Below are 22,947 nucleotides of genomic sequence, written 5' to 3' on the forward strand. Positions count from 1 at the left end.
TATGACTAACTGTATTTCTCTTACTCCTTTCTAGTGTTAGGTTTTGCCTTGCTGACCTCCAATTACCATGGGTATACCAGTCTTCATACTTGCTGGTCTCCTTGTGCATTTTGTCTTCTTGGCCTCTATTTTTGACATCTACTTCAGCTCCCCTCTGGTTCATGGCATGACTCCTCAGCAAACTCCACTGCCACCTCCAGCAAAGCGCCTGGTACTCTTTGTTGCTGATGGTCTGCGGGCAGATTCTCTGTTTGAATTGAATAGCAACAATACTCCCCAAGCACCTTACCTGCGGTAAGTCCATCCAAAAATAATTTGGATCCAGAATGCTTAATTTCTGGAGGTCGTTGTTTGTAATGCTGGAAAGAGTTCTCAGAGGAACAAGAGAAACAAGGGCAGCTGTGGTGTCTTGGTACTTCCTTCTGCCTTTGAAATGACAAATTTTTGCAGTTGGTCTTTTGCAGCATCAAGAACTTGTCCCCATCTCTAGGAGCAGTGGTATGTAGCAGCTAGGAAAGAGGATATTCTTGTCATCAAGTGTCTTCAGTTTTTCAGTTTCAGTAATTCAGCATTATTGTAATTTCTGGTGATAACACAAACCATACATTAGTTTGGAAGGTCTGGACTTCTTACTGCCTTTGTTTTACTTTGTCCTCTTTTAAAATTTATTCAAGTCAAAAATTGTCACTGGTGCTGAAAGGATGTGGGAGAGTGGAAGGGAAAAGCTGTTTCCAACCCCCCTGCTATAGGCAGGGACACCTCTCACTAGACCAGGTTGCTCAAAGCCCCATCCAGCCTGGCCCACTTGGAAACTGAGCCACTGACCGCAACTTTCTGAGTGAGGCCATCCAGACAGTTCCTTATCCAGTGAGTGGTCCATCCATCAAATCCATTTTTTTTTTCCTATTTGGCAACCAGGATATTGTGTGGGACAATATCAAATGCACAAATTTACACAAATTCAGGTAGGTTATGTCAGATGCTTTTCCTTTATCTACTTAGGCTGTGACCCCATCAGAAAAGGCCACCAAGTTTGTCAGACATGACTTGCCCTTGATGAAGCCATCTTGGTTATCACCAATCACCTCATCTTTGTTTTCCATGTGCCTTAGTAATACCTTTAGGAGGAGATGTGCCATGATCATGGCACATGGGGTGTTATGTTTCCCCTTTTCCAATCAGTGGGAACTACACCAGATTGCCATGACCTCTCAAATACAATGGATAGCTGCTCAGCAGCATCATCCCCCTGTTCCCTCAGAACCTGTGGATAGATCTCATTGGGTCCCATGGACTTGTGCACCTTCTAGTTCTTTAGATGGTCTTGAGCCTGATCTTCCTTCTCCTTGTTCTTACCTTTACTTTCTGCAACTTGAATGGTGCAGCTAGAGTCCTTGCCAGAGAAGACTGAAGCAAAGAAGTCACTGAATACTTCAGCTTTCTCCATATCCCTCATCTCTAGGTCTCTGATTTCCTTCCAGAGAGGGCTTATGCCTTCTCTGGCCTTCTTTTTAATCACTGTTATAGCTGTAGACATTGTTTCCCTTTATGTCCCTGGCTAAATTTAATTCTGCCTGGGTTTCAGATTTCGTATCTTGATCCCTGGCTGTTCAGACAACTTTTCTGCAGTCCTTCCACGTAACTTGTTCCTACTTCCACTCCTTATAGACTTTTTTTTTTTTTCTTTTGTGCTAAAGTAAGTCCAGGAGCATCTTGATCCACAGGAACTTCCTGGCATTCTTGCCCGTTTTCCTCTTTCTTGGGATGCACTGCTGCAGGGCTTGGAGGAGATGGTCCTTGAATGCTGACTGGCTTTCTTGGGCCTTTCTTCCCTCCAGGGCTTTATCCCATGTCACCCTACCAAGCAGTTCCCTGAAGAGGTCGAAGTCTGTTCTCCTGAACTCTGTAGTAGCAAGCTTGCTGCGTACCCTCTTTCACACCCTAAGGATCTTCAACTCCACCGTTTTGTTGACACTGTAGCTGAGGCTGTCTTTGAGCTTCACGTTACTCAGTAGCTTCTCCTCTTTGGTGAGGTGAGGTCCACTATAGCACCTTTTCTCTTGGGTTCCTATACCACTTGGAAGAGGAAGTTATCATCAGTGCATTCCAGGAACCTCTTTAATTCTGGTGCCCTGCTGTGTTTTCCTTCCAGCAGATACTGAAGTGGTTGAAGTCACCCATGAGGACTGTCTTTTATGAACGTGAAGCTTCTCCTGTCTGTTTATAGACGGCCTCATCCAGTCAGTCTTCCTGGTTGGGTGGCCTGTAGTAGACCCCTGCTACAATGTATCCTTCCCCTGCCTTCCCTTTAACCCTAACCCATATGTCAGCTCCTCTTCCACCCCCAGGTGGAGCTCCATGAACTGGTCATTGACGTAGAGAGCAGCACCCTCTCCCCTTGCCCCTCCCTGTCTTTCCTGAAGTTTATACCCATGTATTCCTGCATTCCAGTTGTGAGAGCCATCCCACCACATCTCAGTGATGCCAGTGACATCATAGCCCTTGTAGGCATGCACATGCTTGTAGCTCTTTTTGCTAGTTCCCCATGCTCCATGTGGAAGTGTAAAGACAATGAAATGCCATCTATGTATCTCTTGTACTCTCTTGCTTGTGTATTAAAAACAAGTGTGAGTGTTACATGTGAGATAATGAAAAGAAAATGTTGCAGCATGCTGTGCGCTGTAAAAGGTAAGGCAACTCAGGGCACATAAAGTCTATTTTTTTTTGCACAGTTGTTACTAAGTTTCAAGTGTTCATTTTCTTATTTGCTTTAATTTGTGGCATAACAGAAATAATTTCTCATGCAGGTGTTCTGTTAAGGAGGAAGGATCACCTTTAAATGAACAAGATCTACTCATGTAGTAATATACTATAAATAAAAGCAATGTTTTTTACTGGGTATATAAAGTTAATAAAGATTCATTGTGTTTAGAGCAGATTGCTGATTGATGTATGCTAAGTACCCAGGCTTTTCTTCTGCAAATATTCTTGAAAAATCTGTTATCCATCAGTGTTCAAGTAGCTGCAAGGGACAGCAGGTGGTGTGTTCTGAACTGCTGTGATGCTGCTGCTAAGGACTACAAGAAAAAGATTTTAATCCTTGTCACTCATGTTTCGTATGTATTACTATATCGTATTCATCACTGCTATGGGTAGCTAATGTTTGTACTATCAAGGAAATTATTGTTTTTTCAAATTTCCTCTCAATGAAGGGCTTTGAAATAATTCAAAATGACTAAATGAATTTTGAGAAGGGAAAAATACATTCTGGCTGTAGTCTGCTTGCCTTGTGTTATTGTTAACTTCAGATTTGGTAATACAACCTCTCAGAAGTAAAGATAAAGGATTACTTTGTGACTTTAGCAAAATTGATTTGGGAAGTAATCCAAGGAGTAGAAATCAAAGTCTAATTAAAACAATTTCCTACCTGTTGTGACAGTGAAGTGAGAGGAGAGCCAAAATTCTTTTATCTTTGTCTTAAGTCTTCCGCTAATGTAATACATCTTGATCAACCTCCAGTGAGAATAAATTAGAAACCACTTTAGCTGATACTAAAATCCTTTTTTTCAAAATAGTACCCATTTTCAATATGACCTGTCTTAAAACCTGGCTAAGATGATAGCTAGGAATAACATCCGAACATTGTATGACCTTTTTCATTTTTCACTGTAATATTTGAACTATTCCAAATAGTCTGTGAACTTTAAAGTAGGCCTGAGAATGTGAGATCCAATATGAGTTTTAAAAAAAAACCTATGAATCCAATGTGCATATTGAAGCCTTAAATTTTAGCTTTTAGTTAGATTCTTATTAATGAGAAATATGTTTGAAATTTAGTGTAAAGATCTTGTAATTAACAGCTGTATAAAATTGAAGTGGGTCTGTCTGTTAAAAATAAAAGTACAAAATGAACTTGGAGTCTAGTTAGTCTGTATTCATGTTTAATAACACTAGCACATTTTGTGACTTATGCCTCGTAGAACAATAATAACTTTTCCTAGTGGTTTCGACTCTTAAAATTGCTTTGGATTTGCTCAGAAGATTTTTTTTTTTTCTGCCTGAACATTAGTGTATGATATGTCGGGGTCCATTCTGATCTCTTCTCCCTTTACCCCCTGCCTTGACAGCGTGTGATAAATGTTTCTCTGCTTCCAGAAGATGGAGACAAGAAAACAGCCTATGATAATGCTTACTTGCTTGCTCTCTGACACATTCCAGCTGTTTATGTCTTCAGCAGACATGAATAGTTTGAGGTTATTTCTTATGCTTGGGCTTTGTCTTCTATTTTCTTTGCTTTTTTTTTGGTTGTAGTTATTGAGCATACAAAATCCCTAGACAACTTCTGTGTTTATATACATATGTTGAGAATGTACTTTACTTCACATCATTGTATCTGCAGGAAGTCCAAAGTTTGCTTGTATTTTTTGTGTTGCTCAAATGAGTTGTACCTTACGCTTGCATTTGTTTTATATATTTTTGTTGCTGGCTTCCAAGATTCAGCATGGATAAAGGAGACAGACATGGTCATGAGAACTAATTATAGCTAGCATGTTTAACGAGTGAAGGAAGATTGGTCTTTCAAGCTAAATGCAAGGAACAAAGAAAAGCAATGCCAGACAGCAACAATCTGTGTGTTGAAGTGGGGGAACAGCCATATTAGAAAGCAGCAGAAAGAAACTATACATTAATTCTGAATGCTGTAAATCATCGGCTAGTTTCTTTGAAGTGCTGATGGTCCACACAATAGCCGTGTTGTCTGTGGAGTGTTATAACACAGAGCTATTTGCAAATTACTGTTCAGTTTGTATTCCTGCACAGCAGGCTAAACCAAAAATCTGTTTCTAATCTGGGCTTTTAATATTTCCTGCCTAGCGTCTACTTGTTACTCCTTTTGTCTGCAAATTGTTTTACTTCAAGAAGTTACAAGCATTAACTGCTTCGTGTCTTGTTTTCAGTGCTATTCTGGAGAACAATGGCAGCTGGGGTGTCTCTCACACCCGAGTCCCAACAGAATCCAGACCAGGGCATGTTGCACTGATAGCTGGGTTTTATGAAGATGTCAGTGCAGTTGCTAAAGGTATGCCAGCCCCAAAGGTTTGAACACTGTCTTCCAAGTTTTAGTGATGTGGAAAATTTCTTATGGGATGTTTTTTTCACTGTTGATAGTTACAAAAATAGATTAAGTAGATTAATGTTTTGTAACACAGTAAAACTTAGCACCCTAATACTGAAAGCAGAAGAACCTTTTGGATTCATCTGACAGTTTTAAATTTTAATTGGAGATGTGATGTTGCAAACAAGCAGAAACTGCAGTGTTTTAGCTGAACTTTTTTTAAGTGGAGTTAGCAGCAAAAAGTGAAAAACCTCATCTGACAGTGGTTGCTGTATGCTTAGTGGTTAATGATATGATACAAACCTTTAGACTACTGACTTGCTTTCTTGGGTGCTTCAATGCATTCGCCCAGGAACTTCTGCAATATTGTGTGCCTCTTTTGGGAAAGGGGAAGTAGGAGGAATTATGCGATCTTGTCCAGACTTCTAATCAAAAGATTCTTCCTTCTGTCATCTGCTACAAATGTGGGATTGGTATGAGTTACTGTTAAGAGCATCTCCAAGTTTGTTAACTGCTTTATCACAGAAAGAAAATCTTGAAGGTTTTATTGTGAAGGAGTGGAACATGGCTGCTGGTAATGTAATATGCATGTGTGTTACTGCATAAAATGTTGAAAGCTGCAATCAAATAAAGGGGGATTTAGAATTCAGGAGAATTATTGCTCCGTAGATTGTAAACCAGCTGTGTTTTATGCTTGAATCCTTGCATGATGAGATTGCCTTAGGTTTTCAGCTTATTTCTTGATGAATGGGAGTCAACTGCAAATAACAGTAAAGAAGAGTAAAACTGAGAACCATAGCTGGATTTTGTTGTGTCCAAGGAATACTTTAGAACTAAAAGATTGCATGGACTATTAGTCTTAGCTGTCAGTGAGATCTTTTGGCAATTCCGTTGAAATCCATGTATGTTTTTTTTAACAGGATGGAAGGAGAATCCAGTAGAATTTGACTCAGTTTTCAATGAAAGCAAATACACGTGGAGTTGGGGAAGCCCAGATATTTTGCCAATGTTTGCAAAAGGTAGGGTTTAAATTTCATGTGCTCTTGTATAATCAATGAAAATTATATAATCAAATAACATTAAGATGTTATAATAATGAAATAAGCAAGAGAGTTAGGCACAGCGAGACAAAGAAAATAAATAGGATGCTTACCCATGTCATGGGCTCACTCAGAAACAACCAGTGGAGTGGATCTTCCAAAGAGAGAGAGATCCTTCCCTACTGGTAGTCAGCTCTTAAATGGGTCTAGGAGAGGTGGAGCCAGGCTCCACCCCTTCCTGCAGCACAGGTGAATTGCTTTTACCTGTGCTCCCAGGGCTGACTCATTGCTCACCTCAGGTGATTAATCAGAGGTTCAGGCCGTGACTCAGCAGTTCCCATACAGCTCTCTTTGTAGTTATCAGATAATAAAATAGATATGCTTGCAGTTCTCAAGTTAGAGAAGAAGTTGAATTACATTTTTCCATTTTATTTTGTATATCTGTTTTAATTTGTGAATTCAAAACCAGGTGGAGAAAAAGCAAACTTTTAAAGAAGATATCCTTATTTAGTCATCATTTAACTGGATTTTACTTAATTCTGTATACACATTGAAGGAAAAACACCCATAGTTTAAAAAAAAACCTCATGGTTTTTCTTCGGTTTAAAGTTCTTACTTGCAGGTCTGCAGCTGAGGCTTTTTCTTTGAGTTGCATGCAGCACCCAGTGATTCAGGTGATAAAATTGGAGCCATACTTTATTAGTGTCTGTGCTGGAGAAGTGGCTTATTGCAGGCTTCAATTCCAGAGCAGTTATGGATAAAGGGAAGAAGTATAGGCAAGTAGGAACTGCGTGGTATTATTCCTGAAACTTGAGATATTTTTAGTGTGCAGTGTGTTAAAAGTCCTATCAGCCCAATGGGCTGGTCTCTGGACAGACAGAGTGCTGAGCAATATTTCAGGAGCTTAAAAGGTCTTGAGATTTAATTTCATTCTTCTCTTGGAAGAATGAGGACGAGCTAGTGGTATATGCTGCTGTTTTGTTTAAATGTTGACATAAATTAGAAAAACAAGATTGGGAGGATAGCAGTGGAATCTAATATTGGTTTAGAAAAAGCATCTGTCATATTTCTCACAATAATTATTGAACTTTTTTTGAACTCAGTCTCTCTCCATCCTCTCTGTATCTCTTTTGCCACACACACCTCTTTCCGCTGTTCCTGGGTTGATCTGTATAAATTTAAGTTTATGATAAACTACCAGGAAGTATTTTTACAACTTATGCTTTCCCATGACCTCAGATTACAGCTTTTATTTAGAAATATTGTGGTGGTGGCTGGGGAGTGAGGAAAGATTGTACTCTGCCCTTGCACAGATTATTTGTATTTCTACAGATGTCTTGGGAAAATATTTGAGGAATCCTAGAATTTCTCAAAGCCCTGTCCTTTTGTGGGTTTCCTTTGATAAGCAGGGGACTGGAAGCAGCTTTGATGTTTTCTGCAGTGATGTGCAAGGATAATGCCATATAGTTGCCTTATGGCTCAGTATGGCTTCTGTGTGGCACCAATGGAATTATTTTTTTGATTCCTCTAAAGGTGAACTGTCCAAGGCCTATGACCACACTGCTTGAGGGAGGTTTAGTGCAGCGCTATTTGAGAAGTAGGTGCTGTTTGTGAATCAGTTTGTAACAATAGAAAGGTGGTTTAATTTTTAGTGGAAAAAGGTATTTTTCCTCTTCTTCCTTCTCTCCAATATAATCTTTATCTGTAAGCAGTCTATTTTTGATCATGTATAAACCAAAGATAATCGCTGTTTCTTTATAATGAGCTTCTGAAAAAGAGAGAGAGAGAACTTTGTTTTTTTTTAACACAGAAATGAATGGGATCAAATATTTATGAATGTCTAGATTTCACTTTTTTAAAAGTTAAAAAGATGGGTGAAGCATGGCTTAAATTCTGTCTCCCTTTCCATGTTGGAAATGAGTAGATCTTATGAATTTTTGTGTTGGTTTTGTTATCATGTCAAATTGTTCAGCATTCTATTAACTGTTACATCATTTTCATTGCATGATGAATAAGGAATACATGACACAACCTGAGTTTTGTCGTGGAGTGAAAAATCCCATTTCCTGTCATTATGTGTCTTTGAGTCCTTTTCCTGTCATAAAATAAGTATTTCAATCAAATGGTTGTAGATTCTATAGAGAAGGTAAATGAAATACTCATGGATCTCTCAGTGCAAAACACTTACACTCACATCTGAATTTGTGGAGGACTGTGTGATTAGAGCTGTTCTGAGAAGATGACTGAAATATCTCTGAAACTGACGTGCAACTTATTTAATCCAAAGTAGTATTAAAAAGTGTTAGTTTCCAATATTTCCAAACTATGCTAATTCCATTTTTTAATTTTAATCTCTTTTTTTCTAAAAATTTTTAGATTGAGCTTGATGTTACATGAAAATAACATACTTCTATAATGTCTATTTCCAAAATGCCCTTTAAAACTGAGTTTTTCTTCTAAACTTGCCAAACCCAGAGATTTGATCTGCAGCGTGCCAGGTCTGTACTGTTTTGTCATGGCTTTGGGCAGCCAAGGTTCCATTGCTCAGCCCAGAGCAGAGGAGCTGAGGGGAGGCCTGATGGTGGCTGCAGCTCCTCACAGGGAGCAGAGGGCAGCGCTGAGCTCTGCTCTGTGTGACAGCGACAGGGCTGAGGGAACGGCATGGAGGGGCACCTGGGGGTTAGGGAAAGGATCTGCACCAGAGGGTGGTGGGCATGGAATGGGCTGCCCTGGGCAGTGGGCACGGCCCCAAGTGGCAGAGTTCAAGGAGCACTTGGACAACTCTCTCAAACAGAGGGTTTGGATTTTGGGCGGTGCTGTGTGGAGCCATGGATTAGATTTTGTGATCCTTGAGTACCTTTAAGCTTGGGATATGCTATGATTTTAAGGGTTCTTTTTCTCTCTTGGGAACTAGGAGCAGGACTAGTGTTGCTGGTTTTTCAGCCCTGAGAATGGTACCATAGAGACCAGGAGGGCAATCAGGACAAGGCTTTATTGGGGTTATTCTGGAGAGTTTGTGCAGCCTCAATGTTTATGGTTGGATTGAAACCTACCTGTCAGATTCCTCTTCTTGGTGTGCTGTATGAACAGTGGGCTAGAAGAAAGCCAAATTTTTCACACTGCTCATCTGACTTTGGTGGCAATTCTCTAATGCCTGTGTGCTGTTGGCTCAGTATCTTACTGTCTTTGCACCTTTTATGTGTTGGGGTTTTTTTTGCCTCTTTCGTGCATACAGAATTTGCCAACAGAAGTCTCCTGCTAATGTGGATTCTGGTGACTCATGATAGACTTGTCAGACACAAGAACTGTCTTGCTAGTGGAATGATAGCTTTGATTTCCAAAGGATATAATTTTATTGCAGGAGGAGAATTTTATTCCTACCTCTAATATTTGAATCTTGATATTAAGGGCTGGAATGCCAGGCAGAATTCTGCAGTAAGAACTGCTGATAATCTGATATGGGAGTTTCTCGCACCTCCAGTGGCTTCCATTAGTGTAATAGCACCTCCAAACAGTTTAGTTCTCTACTTCTAAAGAATGTTTTTGTCCTTGGCTGCTATCTATTTCTCTATCCTATCTTTTCTTCCTTCTCCGGCGGCCCTTGGTATCAGGTGTATTGTTGCCTACTACTTCTTAAAAGACAGAAATAAATTACGAAGTAAAAACCTAGAAGGTTGTTTTCTTATTTCTTGAAATTGTTTTATCAAACTTGCTTGGCATGCCAAATCTTTCCTCGTATGGCCTCGTTTTGCCACTGTGTTTTTCTTTAGCAATGCAAGGTTGGTAGTTTTTTTTTACTTGCTTTTTTTTTTTTCCTGTGGTAGATATTGAAATGGATAAGTAGTTGTGTTCCTTTACCCATTCTACAAATGGCATGCTTTGGTCTTGTGCTTTGCAAAAACACATCTTCACATTTTTCAGATGTCCTGTAGTGCTGTGGAAGAACAGTCCATCCTCCTTAAACATTAGTCATTCTTACAGTGATTGCTGGAGCTTATTTCTTCTTTTGAAGTCCTTTAATCCACCAAATTGTACTCCATAATTCATTTTTAAATGCCTTGGAGTATTATTATTTTTTTTTTCAGATTAAGAACTGCAATGAGTGTTCTAGTTTATAAGCAGTAGTAACATCTTCTGAGGGGAAGCCAGTGGGAACTGCACCAGAAGGTCTGTGCTGGCTTTCATCTTTCTGGTCTGAGAAACCTGCATCACTTGCGTGGGTTTGGATGTAATCTTAGTTAAATAGCTCCCTCATACTGGGATGTTCATCCATTCACAGGCCTGGAAGCTTACAAAATGGCATTATATAATTGTAACATCCAGAAAATCGGCTACAAGCTTGCTGGCCTTCAACTGATAGAAGAACATTTCCCCCTTGGGAGTTTATGTAGTGAAAGTAGAAATAGCATCCCCAAGCTGTAACAGCTCAGCCACTGACAGAAGGGTTTCATTAAACTGCACCTAGTTTCAGATCCTTCCATGACTTCAGAAGTTAACTTTCTTCTGGGTCTTCATCATCTTTTTTCCTCCTCTTTCTCTACTTTGCTTTTTGGAAATCATTTTGTCCAGATGCTGTGTTTTCGCGTCGGTGGGCATCGTGCTGTGCTTCATGCCAGAACACAGTCCTGTACTTTTCCCCTTCAGATTTTGAATCCATATTTTAAAGATGCAGACTTTGAATACTTTCTTTTTGAAGGTGTTTGTTGAAGTTGTCTGCTTTGTCCTCAATACTATGTTGTCTTCAAGAATTAATAGCCAGTAAAGTTGTATTCCTCCTATTGCCTGCCGTGTACATGATGTATTATAATCACTTCTGCAAAAGGCCCAGGCATTTTGCTGTCGTCTGGTATGATTCAGTTTAACAACCAAATGCTAAGTACAACTTCTTAGACAAGAAACAGGGAAGAAAAAAAAAGCACAGAATGTGTATTGAAATGGGGCTCTAGATGTGTTGTTTCCTGTGAGAAGTTTCTTAATGAAATTCCTTGTTTCAAAACTAATTTGTTTTACTTACTTTAACTGAAATTTGTTCAATTCCTATTTGCTTTTCCATGCTTTTTCTCACCTGAGTATACTAGATAATATTGTTCCTCACCCCCCTCAGTGATGCTGATAAGCTAATGAGTTAAAATGATATCTGGGCTTAAAAATATAAATATAGGAGTAATTTAAGGAGAGATCCTTTGAATTCTCTCAGGATTGTCATTCTTGATGAATTTGTGCTCCTATTCATCACTGTTCCTCTATTTTTTTACTGATAAAAGGAAGAAAACCTTTCTGTTGTCTCCTACTCAATCTGTATTGTTTTTGCAGGTGCTACTGGAGATCATGTTTATACATTTTGTTACACAGCTGAAAGTGAAGACTTTGGAGCACAAGATGCAGCCAAACTTGACACCTGGGTATTTGATCATGTTAAGGTGAGCAAAGAATCTTTTTATACTTTACCTATGTATAAGAAACACAACTGGATGACTTTATCATAAATAATCTCAATTTTACCCTAGATCTAGAAATTGAAAATTTTTTGAAGACATTGTTTGAAGCAGTTACTATTTAAAAAAAAAAAAAGGTTGACTTATCATGAGCAGTAACAGATTATAATATGTCATTCAATGCAAATTAAACTGACAATAAGCACTGCCTTAAGAAAAGCCAAGAATATTTTTAAACATAAACTTGCATGTTGTCTGAAACCCATCTTTTTAAAGTACTACAAGCCATTTAAAATCTTGTATTTTAGTTAATTTTATAATAGGTATTATGACATAGGATAAACAAGTCTTACTAGGAAATCAAATGGGCAATATTATTGACTTAAGTTATGTCAATATTCTGTCTATCCATGATGACCATCTTGTTGCTTGTTCTGATGCATGTAGTTGAGTTCTGATTATTTGTTGGGGCTCATGGTATGCTGTGACTACCAAAGGACACACAGTTTTATGGAAAAGGCAAATTAGGCCCTGAAGCAGGATAACTCATTCAGGTGGTGCTCTGCTCAGCCTGACAGACATTTGTGATGCTATCTTTGTTTGCGTTCACATCCAGTGCACATCTGTATCTGTGTTACTGTATTGCAGTATCTGTGAATTCCTGTATTTGTGTTATGCTGTGCTACTTCACCGGTCCTGGATTGAGAAATACTGATAGTGGCAATTTGTGTATCAATAGTTACATAATGAAAGTTACATAATGAAATAGTTACAAATGAAGTAATTAAGGGAGGATTTTTAGCTTTCCGATTCTCATAATAACGCTAAATGTGTTTTAATGAACTTCTTCCACAAGATGTTTGGGCTATATACATTAGTTAACTAGTGTAAATGAAACCCAAACTGAAACAATATATAAACCAGATCAACATCTATCTGCATTGAGAAACGAAAGCTAGGTCTGCTTAAAACTATGGCATGAGGTGAAAAAAGTTCATTATAGCTCAGTAGTTTTTAATGAAAGTGATTTCCTGAGTTTGCAAGCAGAAACATGATGTGTTTTGGTTTTTGTGGTTGTTTTTTTTTATTTTTCTAACCACCATCCTTTCTGAACTTGCACTTGTCTCAGGCTGTATAATGTTTATGAATAATAAAAGTCAAATGAGTCAGTCAGTTATTCTCAAACAGTTGTCTTAACGTTACACCCTGCTGTCATTTGGAGTTGCACAGGTTTATGTGGGTGGTGCTTCAAAACACCTAATGACATTTCAAACAATGCCATTACTGATGACTTTCCTTAGAACTAGCATCCATCATTATTTTCAAGATTTACTTTGCCTAACTAAATTTTATGCCATGAATGGACAGGACTTGACTGACTATTGTGAAGTGCTCGTTCCATTAATCATCTCCACAGTTACACATCAGAGATTATTTCAGAAGGGTGAAACTTGAGGCTACTTGAAATGGATGTCACTGCTGTTAGAACTCTAGCAGCTGTCTCAGCTACACTGATGAGAATATATAGTTAACAATGATAATTCGCTGAAATCTGATGTCTGCTTTTTCTACAATATTTTTCCTCACTTTAATTTTATCTCAAATACTTAATGGCACATCATTTGACTTTGTCCTGCGTTTCAGGTCCCTGCATTTCTGTCTTGTGCTCTAGGAAGTAGAATGGAAAGGTGTTCTCCCTTTTTGTTATGTAGTCAGCATGTCCCAGATGTCATGAGGACCTTCTGTGGCTTCCTCTGCCCCTCAAAATGATGGAGATAAAAAGGAGAGTGGCTTGGGCTGCTAACTCTGGCTTCCTGCAATTGCATATTCTCTTCAGAAGTGCTAAGTAGCAGTAACTCACTTGGTCAGGAGATGTGTAAACTCTAGTCTCTATGTTGACAGATTTCAAGAAGATTGCATAACTCGAGAATGCAGGAAAAAATGTATAATTCTTTGTAGTTCCTATAACATCTGTTTGTCAGTCGGTGAAAACTGACCATAGATTAGATTATGTGCATTTTTAATCTGCAACTAGATTAAAACTTTGTGAAATTTTAATGTGTGGTTTAGTAGCTCATGGGTGGCACAGAGACATATAGGTATGGGGCTGTTAGTGGTCTTTTTTTTTCTTTTTTTTTCTTTTCCAAAAGTCTTTAAAATAATTAAGTGCCTAAGTGGAATTTGGCAGGATGTGATCCATCAGTTAGTTGGGTCAGCTAGTAACCTTTGTGTGGATCATACTTTGACTTTGTGCTGAAAAGAAATTAGGAAGCAAATACTGTAAGACTAGGTGAACAGTGAAAGAAAAAAATGAAGTTCTTTTTTATTCAGTTCTGTTTTTTAAAAATATTGGTTAACACAATTTCTAGGATCCAACTCATATACTTAGGACAAAATGATTAAAATATTCCGGGTGAGATGAGTCTCTGACCACAATTTGTTAACACCACACAGTAGAAAACACTTCTAAAATATTGAGTTGTCTTCTGGTTTAAATGGAGATATAGATAGAAATCTTCTTTTTTTCCTGATGACTGTTGTACTTCTTTGATCCCTTTTTGCTGGAAGCAGACCAGACCAGGTCTTCAGACTGTGCCTTATATGTTGAGGACATATATAAGCTGGGAGCTGGAGTCAGAACTGGATCATGTTGAACTTTGAGGGTCTGTAGACAGTGCCATGACCTGGTGTGCATTTGAGTACAAATAGCTTTGCTCTAAATAGCAGTACAGTGGTTGAATTATTTATTCTGCTCTTGCATAAGCATGCTCAATTGATACAAAACCAGCATATGTATTTTTATTCTGTCTTTGAACATTTAGTTGGTGTCTCAAAACGGCCGTAACCATTCAAACTCTCGCATGAGCACAGATCAGAGTGCGCAACTTTCGTCAATTCAACTTAATTAAGATGTCCTGGATTTATGAGTGAAGAAGCTTTGTGGAAGGAGAAAGTTTTAGTCTTTCTTTTTGTGCATCCATGCTGTCAGCAACAGTTTATCAGCTCTATGAATAGACTGTTCTTCCAAGGAGGGCTCAGTCTGGGGGAACAAGGTGTCCCTGGAAACTTGGTAGACATCATTTGAGTCTGTCTTTAGTTCAGACATCAGTAAATTGGGATTTGCTAGACCTTCTAGGTAGTAGTCTTCTTTTTATTTTCTCCTATTCATGAATGGATATGATACTAAGATTTTGTCTGATACTAATATTATGGATGTTACAACCAAATTTTTCTTGTAATATTTTAGTTAGTACTTGCATTACAAGCAACTTTTCAGTTTATTGTGAATATTTTAATTGGAAATTTCGTACTAGTCTCACTAAATTGCATAGCAGTTGTAGCCAAGCTGTTAGCCATAAAAGTAGAAAGTTAGTTGGATTTGGGAAATCTACTTCTTGTAAAGCTTTTCAAAAGCATAACTGAAAGCCATAGGAAAAATGAGAGAAAGTTCCAGTGGTAGCTCCCTGCATGAAGCAGGTCCAGTTAGAGTAGGATTCTCCTAGGCCTTCCTAATCACATTTGGGTATCTGTTCCAAGATCTGACTACACTCATGGTTTCAAAACCAATTAAAAAATAAGTTTCCTTATCTTATTTGAACTTCCTATATTTTGTTTCAAATTGTCTGGTCCCTTCTTGCCTATCATCAAACCCTTCTAAGAGCTCCATTTTCTCTTCGGCTTCCTACTAGGTAGCTGTAGACAGCTCAGAGATCTCCTTAGACAATTTTTTTTTTTTTTTAAGCTTTATAGTTTATTCCCACCCACAAAACATCTTGAAGGCACTTGAAGATAAGATCGCTGAACAGAGCAAATAAAAGTTAAGTAAAAAATAAAAAACAAAAAAACAGAGGGACAGAAATATTACGTTAACATATAATGTTAGCTTGGCAACTTGTTGCCATAGGTTTTGAGTTTTGTGAATGAGTACCAAAAAAAAAAAAGGAAGTGTTTGAGCAGGCAGTGAAGGCACACATGCTGAGCACTAGTTTGGCAAAGGCTAGTGCAAGATTAAGTGTTTTTGCCCCAGCTGTTCAGTGTCCTGCTTATCAGCTTCTCACCTTTAGCAGCCTAGGATAACTCTTTGCAGGTTTACTTTTTTTTCAGTATGCAATTTTAAAAAGCTTCCATGGGAAAAGGTTTGCTCTGAGAAAAGATTCTGCATCTCAAGTTACATTTTCATTCCTCTTGTTTTATTCTTAATTAGCCTGAGGTCAGGCAAACTGTTTTGGTTGCTGCTGCTCTGCGTTAAGAGGTGGCTGATGCTAGAGAGCGGGCTATTTTTGGAGTGATATGGGAAGCTCTCTGGTGAGAGAGACAAATCTTAGGCCTTGTTTTCCTCGTGAAAGTTTATTTTGCTTGCTTGGGTTTGATATTCTAATATTTATCCATGTTTCAAGATGTAATTTCAGGTATTTCCTGTATCTGCTCTGAGACATTAATTAAAAATAACAAAACAGAATTATGCTGTCTCCTGTAAATTATTGGTGTGCACTTGGAGACTTCTTTAGTTTGCGATCAAGTATGTGCAGGAAGACAAATCCATGTGGGAAGTGGAAATATCTGGAAAAATAATTACACTGCTTTTAAACCAATGCAGTCAGATATTTTTGTTTCTTGTGTCTTTATTAAAAACATCTCTGTATTTAAAACAACAGCATAAAAAAAATCTTAAGTTTTTTTTTTTTCTTCTGAGAAGCACTGAAGTTGGCAGCATGCAAATATGAATCTGAGACTTCTGTATGTTCAGGGATAAAGGGTGGAATTGAGTAATATCATGGTATCCTGACACACCTTGCTATGGGACTTGCTGTCAGTTTGGTTTTCTGCTTGCTACGATGATTTTAGTTTACACAAGGTGTGAGCTTTAGTTTTTAGCAGCTCCACCACAGTCATGCAGGTATACGGTAAGTTGCTTTTTCCTTTGGTGGCAGAAATGGTTCATTCTGCCCACATTTTCCCTAGACTCCTGTGTGAAATTCAAAAACACTTTTCTCTGTGTTACTGTTACTTTGAACTAAACCTTAGCCAACTTTGTTTCCTTGGGCACTTCAGTGACTAGGGAGATCATGTTGAAATAGCTGTCTGCCTGCATTTTGCATTGCTGTAATGTGGCTGGTCTAACACTGAATAGCCATGTCAAGACTCATTCAATCTCGGGAGAAGATCCCAACCCCCCGGCATCTGCCTCGGGGATGCTTAAGTAGGACATGTGCAAGGCAGATGCATGTTCTGTAGTTCTTGTATTTCCAAAGCATGTCTTGTTTTGTTTCAATTTGATTTCTGCACATGTGTTGTAGCTTGGTATCTTAGTCCTGCAGAACCTGCTTCCAAAGCAACAGTATTGAGAACTTTGCTTCCAGCTTGAAGTCAGTAGGTCTATAAAGCTGTACGTGGCGCTCAGGAATGGTGCGTAGTCGTGTTTGTGCAAAAGGCAAAGAAGGGATGCTGCACAGTTATCTGGTATTTCTACCTAATGAGAATAGAAGAAAAAAATAAAACACATCAAAAGTGTTTCCCGTTTTTGCTAGGTTGAAACTTTGGTCTGATTATGTTGCTGGTGGCTGTCCTCCAAGAAGTAAATCAGGAAGCAATCTTTCTTTCACAACTACCAGTACTATGACACAAAACCAGCTGAGTTTTAGTTTTAATAAGCTGCCTGCCATCTTTTTCCATTGTACTCAGATTGATATCTTATTGGCTTATTCCATACAGAGCTTCTTTAATTCTTCCAGAAGTAATCAAACGTTGTTCTCTGCACTAAATGAAGAAAAAGTGGTCCTGTTCTTGCATTTGCTTGGCATAGATACAAATGGACATGCTCATCGGCCATACTCAAAGTAAGTGAAGAGGTTAAGTTTATCATTCTTATTAGTGCTGGGTGTATATAGTAACTCTTCTTTTTCCTTAACCTTGGCTTTTATCAAAAAAGACTTGCAGACTTGAGGGTCTCTTCTGTAGGCCACGTATGTTACCGTGATTACTTTTGGCTGGTTTTTGTTTTAAAGTCTTTTCTACAGAAGTGACCTATTATTTTGTCATATATCTTATGCCAGGTTATAATTCTCAAATCTGATTTTTTTAGCAGGTTCTCTAGTTCACACTTAATACATAATGTAGAGGATATGTAGGGACTTACATTTTCACATGTAAAATTTAAACACTTAGTGGGTTTCACATAGCTGAAAGACTATGATTTACAGAAAGATTTATAGAAAATAGTAAGTTCAGAAAAACTGATACCAGAATTTTTCAGCCATGGTTTAGTTTTTGTAAGGCATTTGAATAAAAAGTTTAGATTATTAATAGTACTTATTGATTCACCTTGAAGTGAGGTATTTGAGAACTTTTGCTTTTACTTCTTCACATGCTTTGAATGCAGGATTTTGTACCTTTATTTTCGCTTGATCCTTTCACACTTCTGAAATCCTTGTTCTGATTTCCTACACCATTCCTAAGTTTGTACTTGCTGCATTCTTCCTGCTCTGTTTTGTTGTGATGTTAAAAGATAAAGTTTTCAAATTGACTTTAGCAGCAGCAATAAATAGAAAACTAGTTGGCCAGAAGTTAATCCTTGGCACTGTCTCTAAAAAGAGAAAATGAGTTTCTTGGTTTACCCTGTCTCAAACTCAGGAATCTGTGATAGTCTAAGAATAATCTCAGGTCAGTTCTTGCATTGTGAAATATTCAAAGGTCACTTGAAGCTAGTAACTAAACTTGCAATTTAAGGTGTTTGATTTTTCCAGAGTTCCTTATTGTTTGCTTTGTCCTTAATTTAGAATCACAGAATGATCTGAGTTCAGAGGGACCTGTATGGATCATCTGGTTCCAGCACTTCTAACATGGGCAGGGCCACCTCCCACCAGATCAGATTGCTCAAAGCCCTGTCCAAACTGGCCTTGAATACTTTCAGGGATGGGGCATCCACAGCTTCTCTGGGCAGTCTCTGCCAGTGCCTCACCGCCCTCATTGTGAAGAATCTCTTCTGTATGTCTAATCTAAACCTACGCTTCTTTCAGTTTAAAACTGTTGCTCCTTATCTTGTCACTGCACTCCCTCATAAATTTGCTTAATTGCTCTTGGTAATAAATTGTCTAATGTCAAGAACAGGTCAGGTATGTAATAAAGATAAAAATCCATTGAGACCATAGTGCCAGGGACTTTCAAACAGCAGCATGCGGTATTTCACATTAGACTCAGAGGAGGAAAGGTTTTACACCTAAGATGCCTTTTGTTAGCTTGAGGTTCTGCGAGGGGTGAAGTTGTATAAAAGTAGGAGACTGAACATGATTTGTATAACTTACTTTATACCAAATGCAAAAGCTGCCTGGAATCTAATAATGTTTTTTTTGGTTTTGTTTTTTTTCTTCAGGGAATACAAGGAGAATATTAGAAAAGTTGATGAGGGTGTAAAAGAAATTGTTTCAATGCTTGAAAGCTTCTATGGGAATGATGGAAAAACTGCATATATCTTAACTTCTGACCATGGAATGACAGATTGGGGTGAGCATTTTTAAATTTTGATAGTCTGCTGAGTTTATGGTGTCTAGCTGGGTTATGTGTGAACACGCCAGACACCCAAAAGTGCCAGAACGTGTTATAGTGCAATGTGTGAATATGAATGAACACTCCACGCACTTGAACAAGCATAGACACACCGTACGTGTGAGCATGTATTGGTATGAAATGGGGGAGCACAGGTGGACGTGTGTGAACACACATAAACATACCATTCCTTCTCCTTATTGTTGATATCAAGTGATGGAACTCCTTGGAGGCTAGGATTCTATGAAGACTGAAGAACAAACAGTAGGCCACAAAGCCTCATATTTTGACTGAGGTTTATGAGGAGTATTATAAATTCCAAGAATTTTAAAGTTAGAGACTTTCATAATTATTCAAGATTTTTATCTTCTGTATGTCATTTATTGGTGGCTCTTTATACGTATGGTTGTATCTTGAAGCCTGTTGTACACACAGTATTAATTGTAAGGTTGCAAGGTCTTATTCAAGCCTAAGTGGAAAAAAAACAGTTACCACTTTGTGCTCTGAAGTGCCTGGGAAAGGTGGTGAATCTGGGAGCTGGTGACAAACTTCTCTGGTGTCGTCTTTACTCCCATTTGTACTTTTAGGCACTCCACAAAGGAGGGGCTGTTATGGGGATCCCTTTAGAAGAGGCTGGTGCTGGAGAACAGGAGGAGCAGCTGCAAGTACAGGAGTGAGGCAGGCGGATCAGCCAGGCTGTTAGCTTCTGAGGGCACAATTACAACTGCTGAATGACTTGAGGCCATTCTATTGTAACTATATATAGGGCAGATGAGGAGAATTTCCTGTGGTGAACTCCTTTAAACAAATCTTTTTTTCTTATTTTTTTTCTCCAAGAATTTTAAGAATGTGTGCTACCAACTAAAATCTGCCCTTCTATGCTGTGCGTGTTTGTAGCTGTTAATTGGGATGCTTTTGAATCAAGGCATGCTTAAGATGTGGTAAAATTCAACATCTTACTGTGTGTGAAATCCTAAACTTTTCTAACGGATGACATGCTGTCTTTTTCTGTTATCAGAGATGACAAAACTATTCATATTTATTCAACATCAGCCTAATTATCATCTGCAAAATAGTTTGTTTTGATTATTTTTTATTATTGAGGTGACCATCACTTGCAGTAATACGTAAATTCTCATGCAGTTTTTTTCAAGGAGTGTTTTTTTAATTAATATACACCTATACTTGTGCAAATGCCTGTGTGTGTGTGTGTGTGTGTGTAAATTGATATATGATCAAGAGGACCTCAGGAGGTTCAATTACCTTCTCAAAGGAGGGCCAGCTTTGGGATGAAGCAGGGGTGCTTGGCTTCTATCTATTAGGGCCTTGAAAACCTTGAAGGATTGAGCCTATGCAATCCCTTTGGGCAACCTCCATATCTTCCCTGCTCTCATGGAGGGGAAGAAACTTCCATCACATGCAGACTAACCCTCTGTTTCAACGCATGCTTTTTATCTTTTATCCTCTCCATGTTGCACAGCAAGATCCTGACTCCATCTTCTTGCCAACCCACTTACGTGGAGTACAGGCAGGTTGCTGTTAGGTTCCCCTTTCTTGCCAAAGCCATCTCTTGTCCCAGCTGAACAAAATCCCAACACCTCAGCCTCTCTTCACAAGCCAAATGCTCCTCTGACCAGTCTAGGGCCTGGGATAGGACCACTGTACCTGTTCCAGTTGGTTCTCCTCCAGATGTCTGCTCTGTTCTGGAAATCTCAAACTGGCTGCAGTGCCTAGGGGCTGTCTCACATGTCCAACATGACCAGAGAAAGATAGTCCCTTTCCTGGATCTCCTGTCTCTATTCTTTTTAACAAAGGCCAGGGTGCTGCTAGCCTTCGTTGCTACCAGACTGTGCTGCTGATTCACCACCAGCTTGCTGGGTGCCCTGTGTGCTTTTCAGCAGGTACATGTGTAAATATAGAATGACGCCATATTATTGTATTCAAAGACCTTTCATCTGCATCAGCCTGGGTTAATTTTGCTGTCAGTACATGAGTAGGTAGGCCTGTATTTAAGAAAGAAGAAAAAAAAAAAAAGGTAAAAAGTATTCTAGGTGTTTTCATTATGTACTGGAGCCTTTGAAGGGGGAATAAAAGGTGACAGAAGTAGGTCTTCAGGCTTTAAGAACTACTGATCTGTCATAGTTTTGTCATCCCTTTCTGTCTGAAGTGAAAGCTTGTTTTTCTGCCAGAAGCATCAGTGACTTTAAAGTTGACTTCAGTGAACACAACAGCAAACCTAATGCTTAGGTCCATAGCTGGTCTTCTGAAGGTTATTACAGTAGCTTCTTGTTTAAGTTTGTAGTATCAGCAGCTGTTGTAGTCTTTTACAGACCATTTGCAGAGTGGGATGGGCACAGATTTAGATGAATAAGAGGATTGGGAAGATTTCTTAGGGAAGAAAACATGTTCTAAATTTGACAAGATTAAAGAAAATGTGGTTTTTAGCAAAGATCAATAAAAATCACCTGCTTTCCCAGTCTGACTTCAAGATTCAGCTTTAAGCTGAGATCAAAGGAGCTTCCTCACCATCAACACAGGGAGTCTCATGCTCATGGCTACTTGGTCCTGCTACCTTACTTATATAAATAGTGCTGTGATGTGTGCTGGACCAGAGAACAGAAAACTAAACCAGCATCACCATCTTCTTCCCTTTCTCCTGAAAAAAGATGTGTTTGAGGAACAGACCCAGCTGAACATTGTTTCTTCCCCATTGTATAATTTGGATTAGGCTGAAACCTTTAAATTGATGAGCATGGATACAGCTGACTCTCTCAGCTGCATCTGTTTTACAGAGTTAATGGAGGCACGATCTCAATAAAATGCTGATAGAGTTAGTAGCTCAGCTGAAATGAAAGCTCACCAAAAATTGTGCTTTTCTTCTATAATAGAAGGAAATAAGTGATGCCTGGGGGATGGGGAAAGTGTGGTCTCCATCTGTTCTTTTCCCAAACTCTGTGAAAAGGAATATTTGCTGCTTTCAAGCCCAGAGAACACCTTACAAAGGATTTCAGTGCGTATGAAATCTTATTTTCAGACCTGTATGCTCTTAAGCATAGAACTGGTTTTTAATTCTAACTAGAATTAGTAGTTGTTGTACAGGCAGCTTCTGTTATTTCTGAGTTTATACCTAATTATTTCTTAATAAAGTTGCCCTTGAACCAATGCATTATTCTCTATCCTCTGAATGGTTGAAATATTTATACAAAAAAGGAGGTGTGTCTGCACGCATGTATGCAAAAATAAAATATGCATTGTTTTAGAGTCTTTTAGACCAGTGTAGTTTGTATAACAACCTGACTGCCTTCAAAACTGGATTAAGTCCTACTGTGGTACCTCCCCCTACTGAATTCAGTGACCAAACCTGCTTTCGAGCTTGTATGGCTTTTTCTTCAATGCAGCTGGTATTGATATGTCATAGTGCTAAAGGCTGTTTTCTTCTTTTGGCAACTGGTTAATGTGGAGGGAATCTGGAATGCTGTTTCATCAGTTGCATTAGTCTGCAACCAGGCTTTAAAACCTTAAAAATGAATTTGCATCACTGAGAAAGAATGGCAGTTGCTTTGTATCTTCTGTTTTTGAAAAGGAAGTCTAATGATGATTTGGGTACCAAAGAAATCAGTCCTATGTGATTTCTAGGCACTTACCTAATTGCTCAAATCACCCACCATTGATTTCCATGGAATGCTTAGGGATAGGCAAATGCTCAAATGTTTTGAACAAGTGACTCCTCTGTGCCTATAGCCTTTTGACCGCTTGGGCTTTCGTTTCTATATTAATGGTTTCTTCTTTTTATTCTGCATTCAACATTATACCTTTA

At 38.6% G+C, this 22,947-nt stretch overlaps 1 protein-coding gene across 9 annotated transcripts in view; it reads left to right on the forward strand.

The window, feature by feature from the left end:
* The window catches only part of PIGN (phosphatidylinositol glycan anchor biosynthesis class N), a 112,668-nt gene that overhangs the window by 10,498 nt on the left and 79,223 nt on the right, over window positions 1-22,947 (forward strand). For 7 of the 9 annotated variants that reach the window (XR_016465033.1, XM_090137039.1, XM_031589254.2 and 4 more), the window contains 6 exons: window positions 35-294; window positions 4,956-5,077; window positions 6,034-6,132; window positions 11,467-11,573; window positions 17,301-17,425; window positions 18,958-19,088. Coding sequence is in view for 8 of the 9 variants with exons in the window: in XM_090137039.1 (XP_089993165.1) it covers window positions 68-294; window positions 4,956-5,077; window positions 6,034-6,132; window positions 11,467-11,573; window positions 17,301-17,425; window positions 18,958-19,088 (811 nt within the window). In the remaining variant the exon portion in view is untranslated. Of the gene's footprint in view, window positions 1-34; window positions 295-4,955; window positions 5,078-6,033; window positions 6,133-7,533; window positions 7,751-11,466; window positions 11,574-17,300; window positions 17,426-18,957; window positions 19,089-22,947 lie in introns of those variants that run through there. The other 2 variants (XM_090137045.1, XM_090137044.1) reach the window with 2 other exon arrangements.

Source organism: Phasianus colchicus, chromosome 3 (genome assembly GCF_987193195.1).
Source record: "Phasianus colchicus chromosome 3, bPhaCol1.hap1.1, whole genome shotgun sequence".
NCBI classification, from domain to species: domain Eukaryota; kingdom Metazoa; phylum Chordata; class Aves; order Galliformes; family Phasianidae; genus Phasianus; species Phasianus colchicus.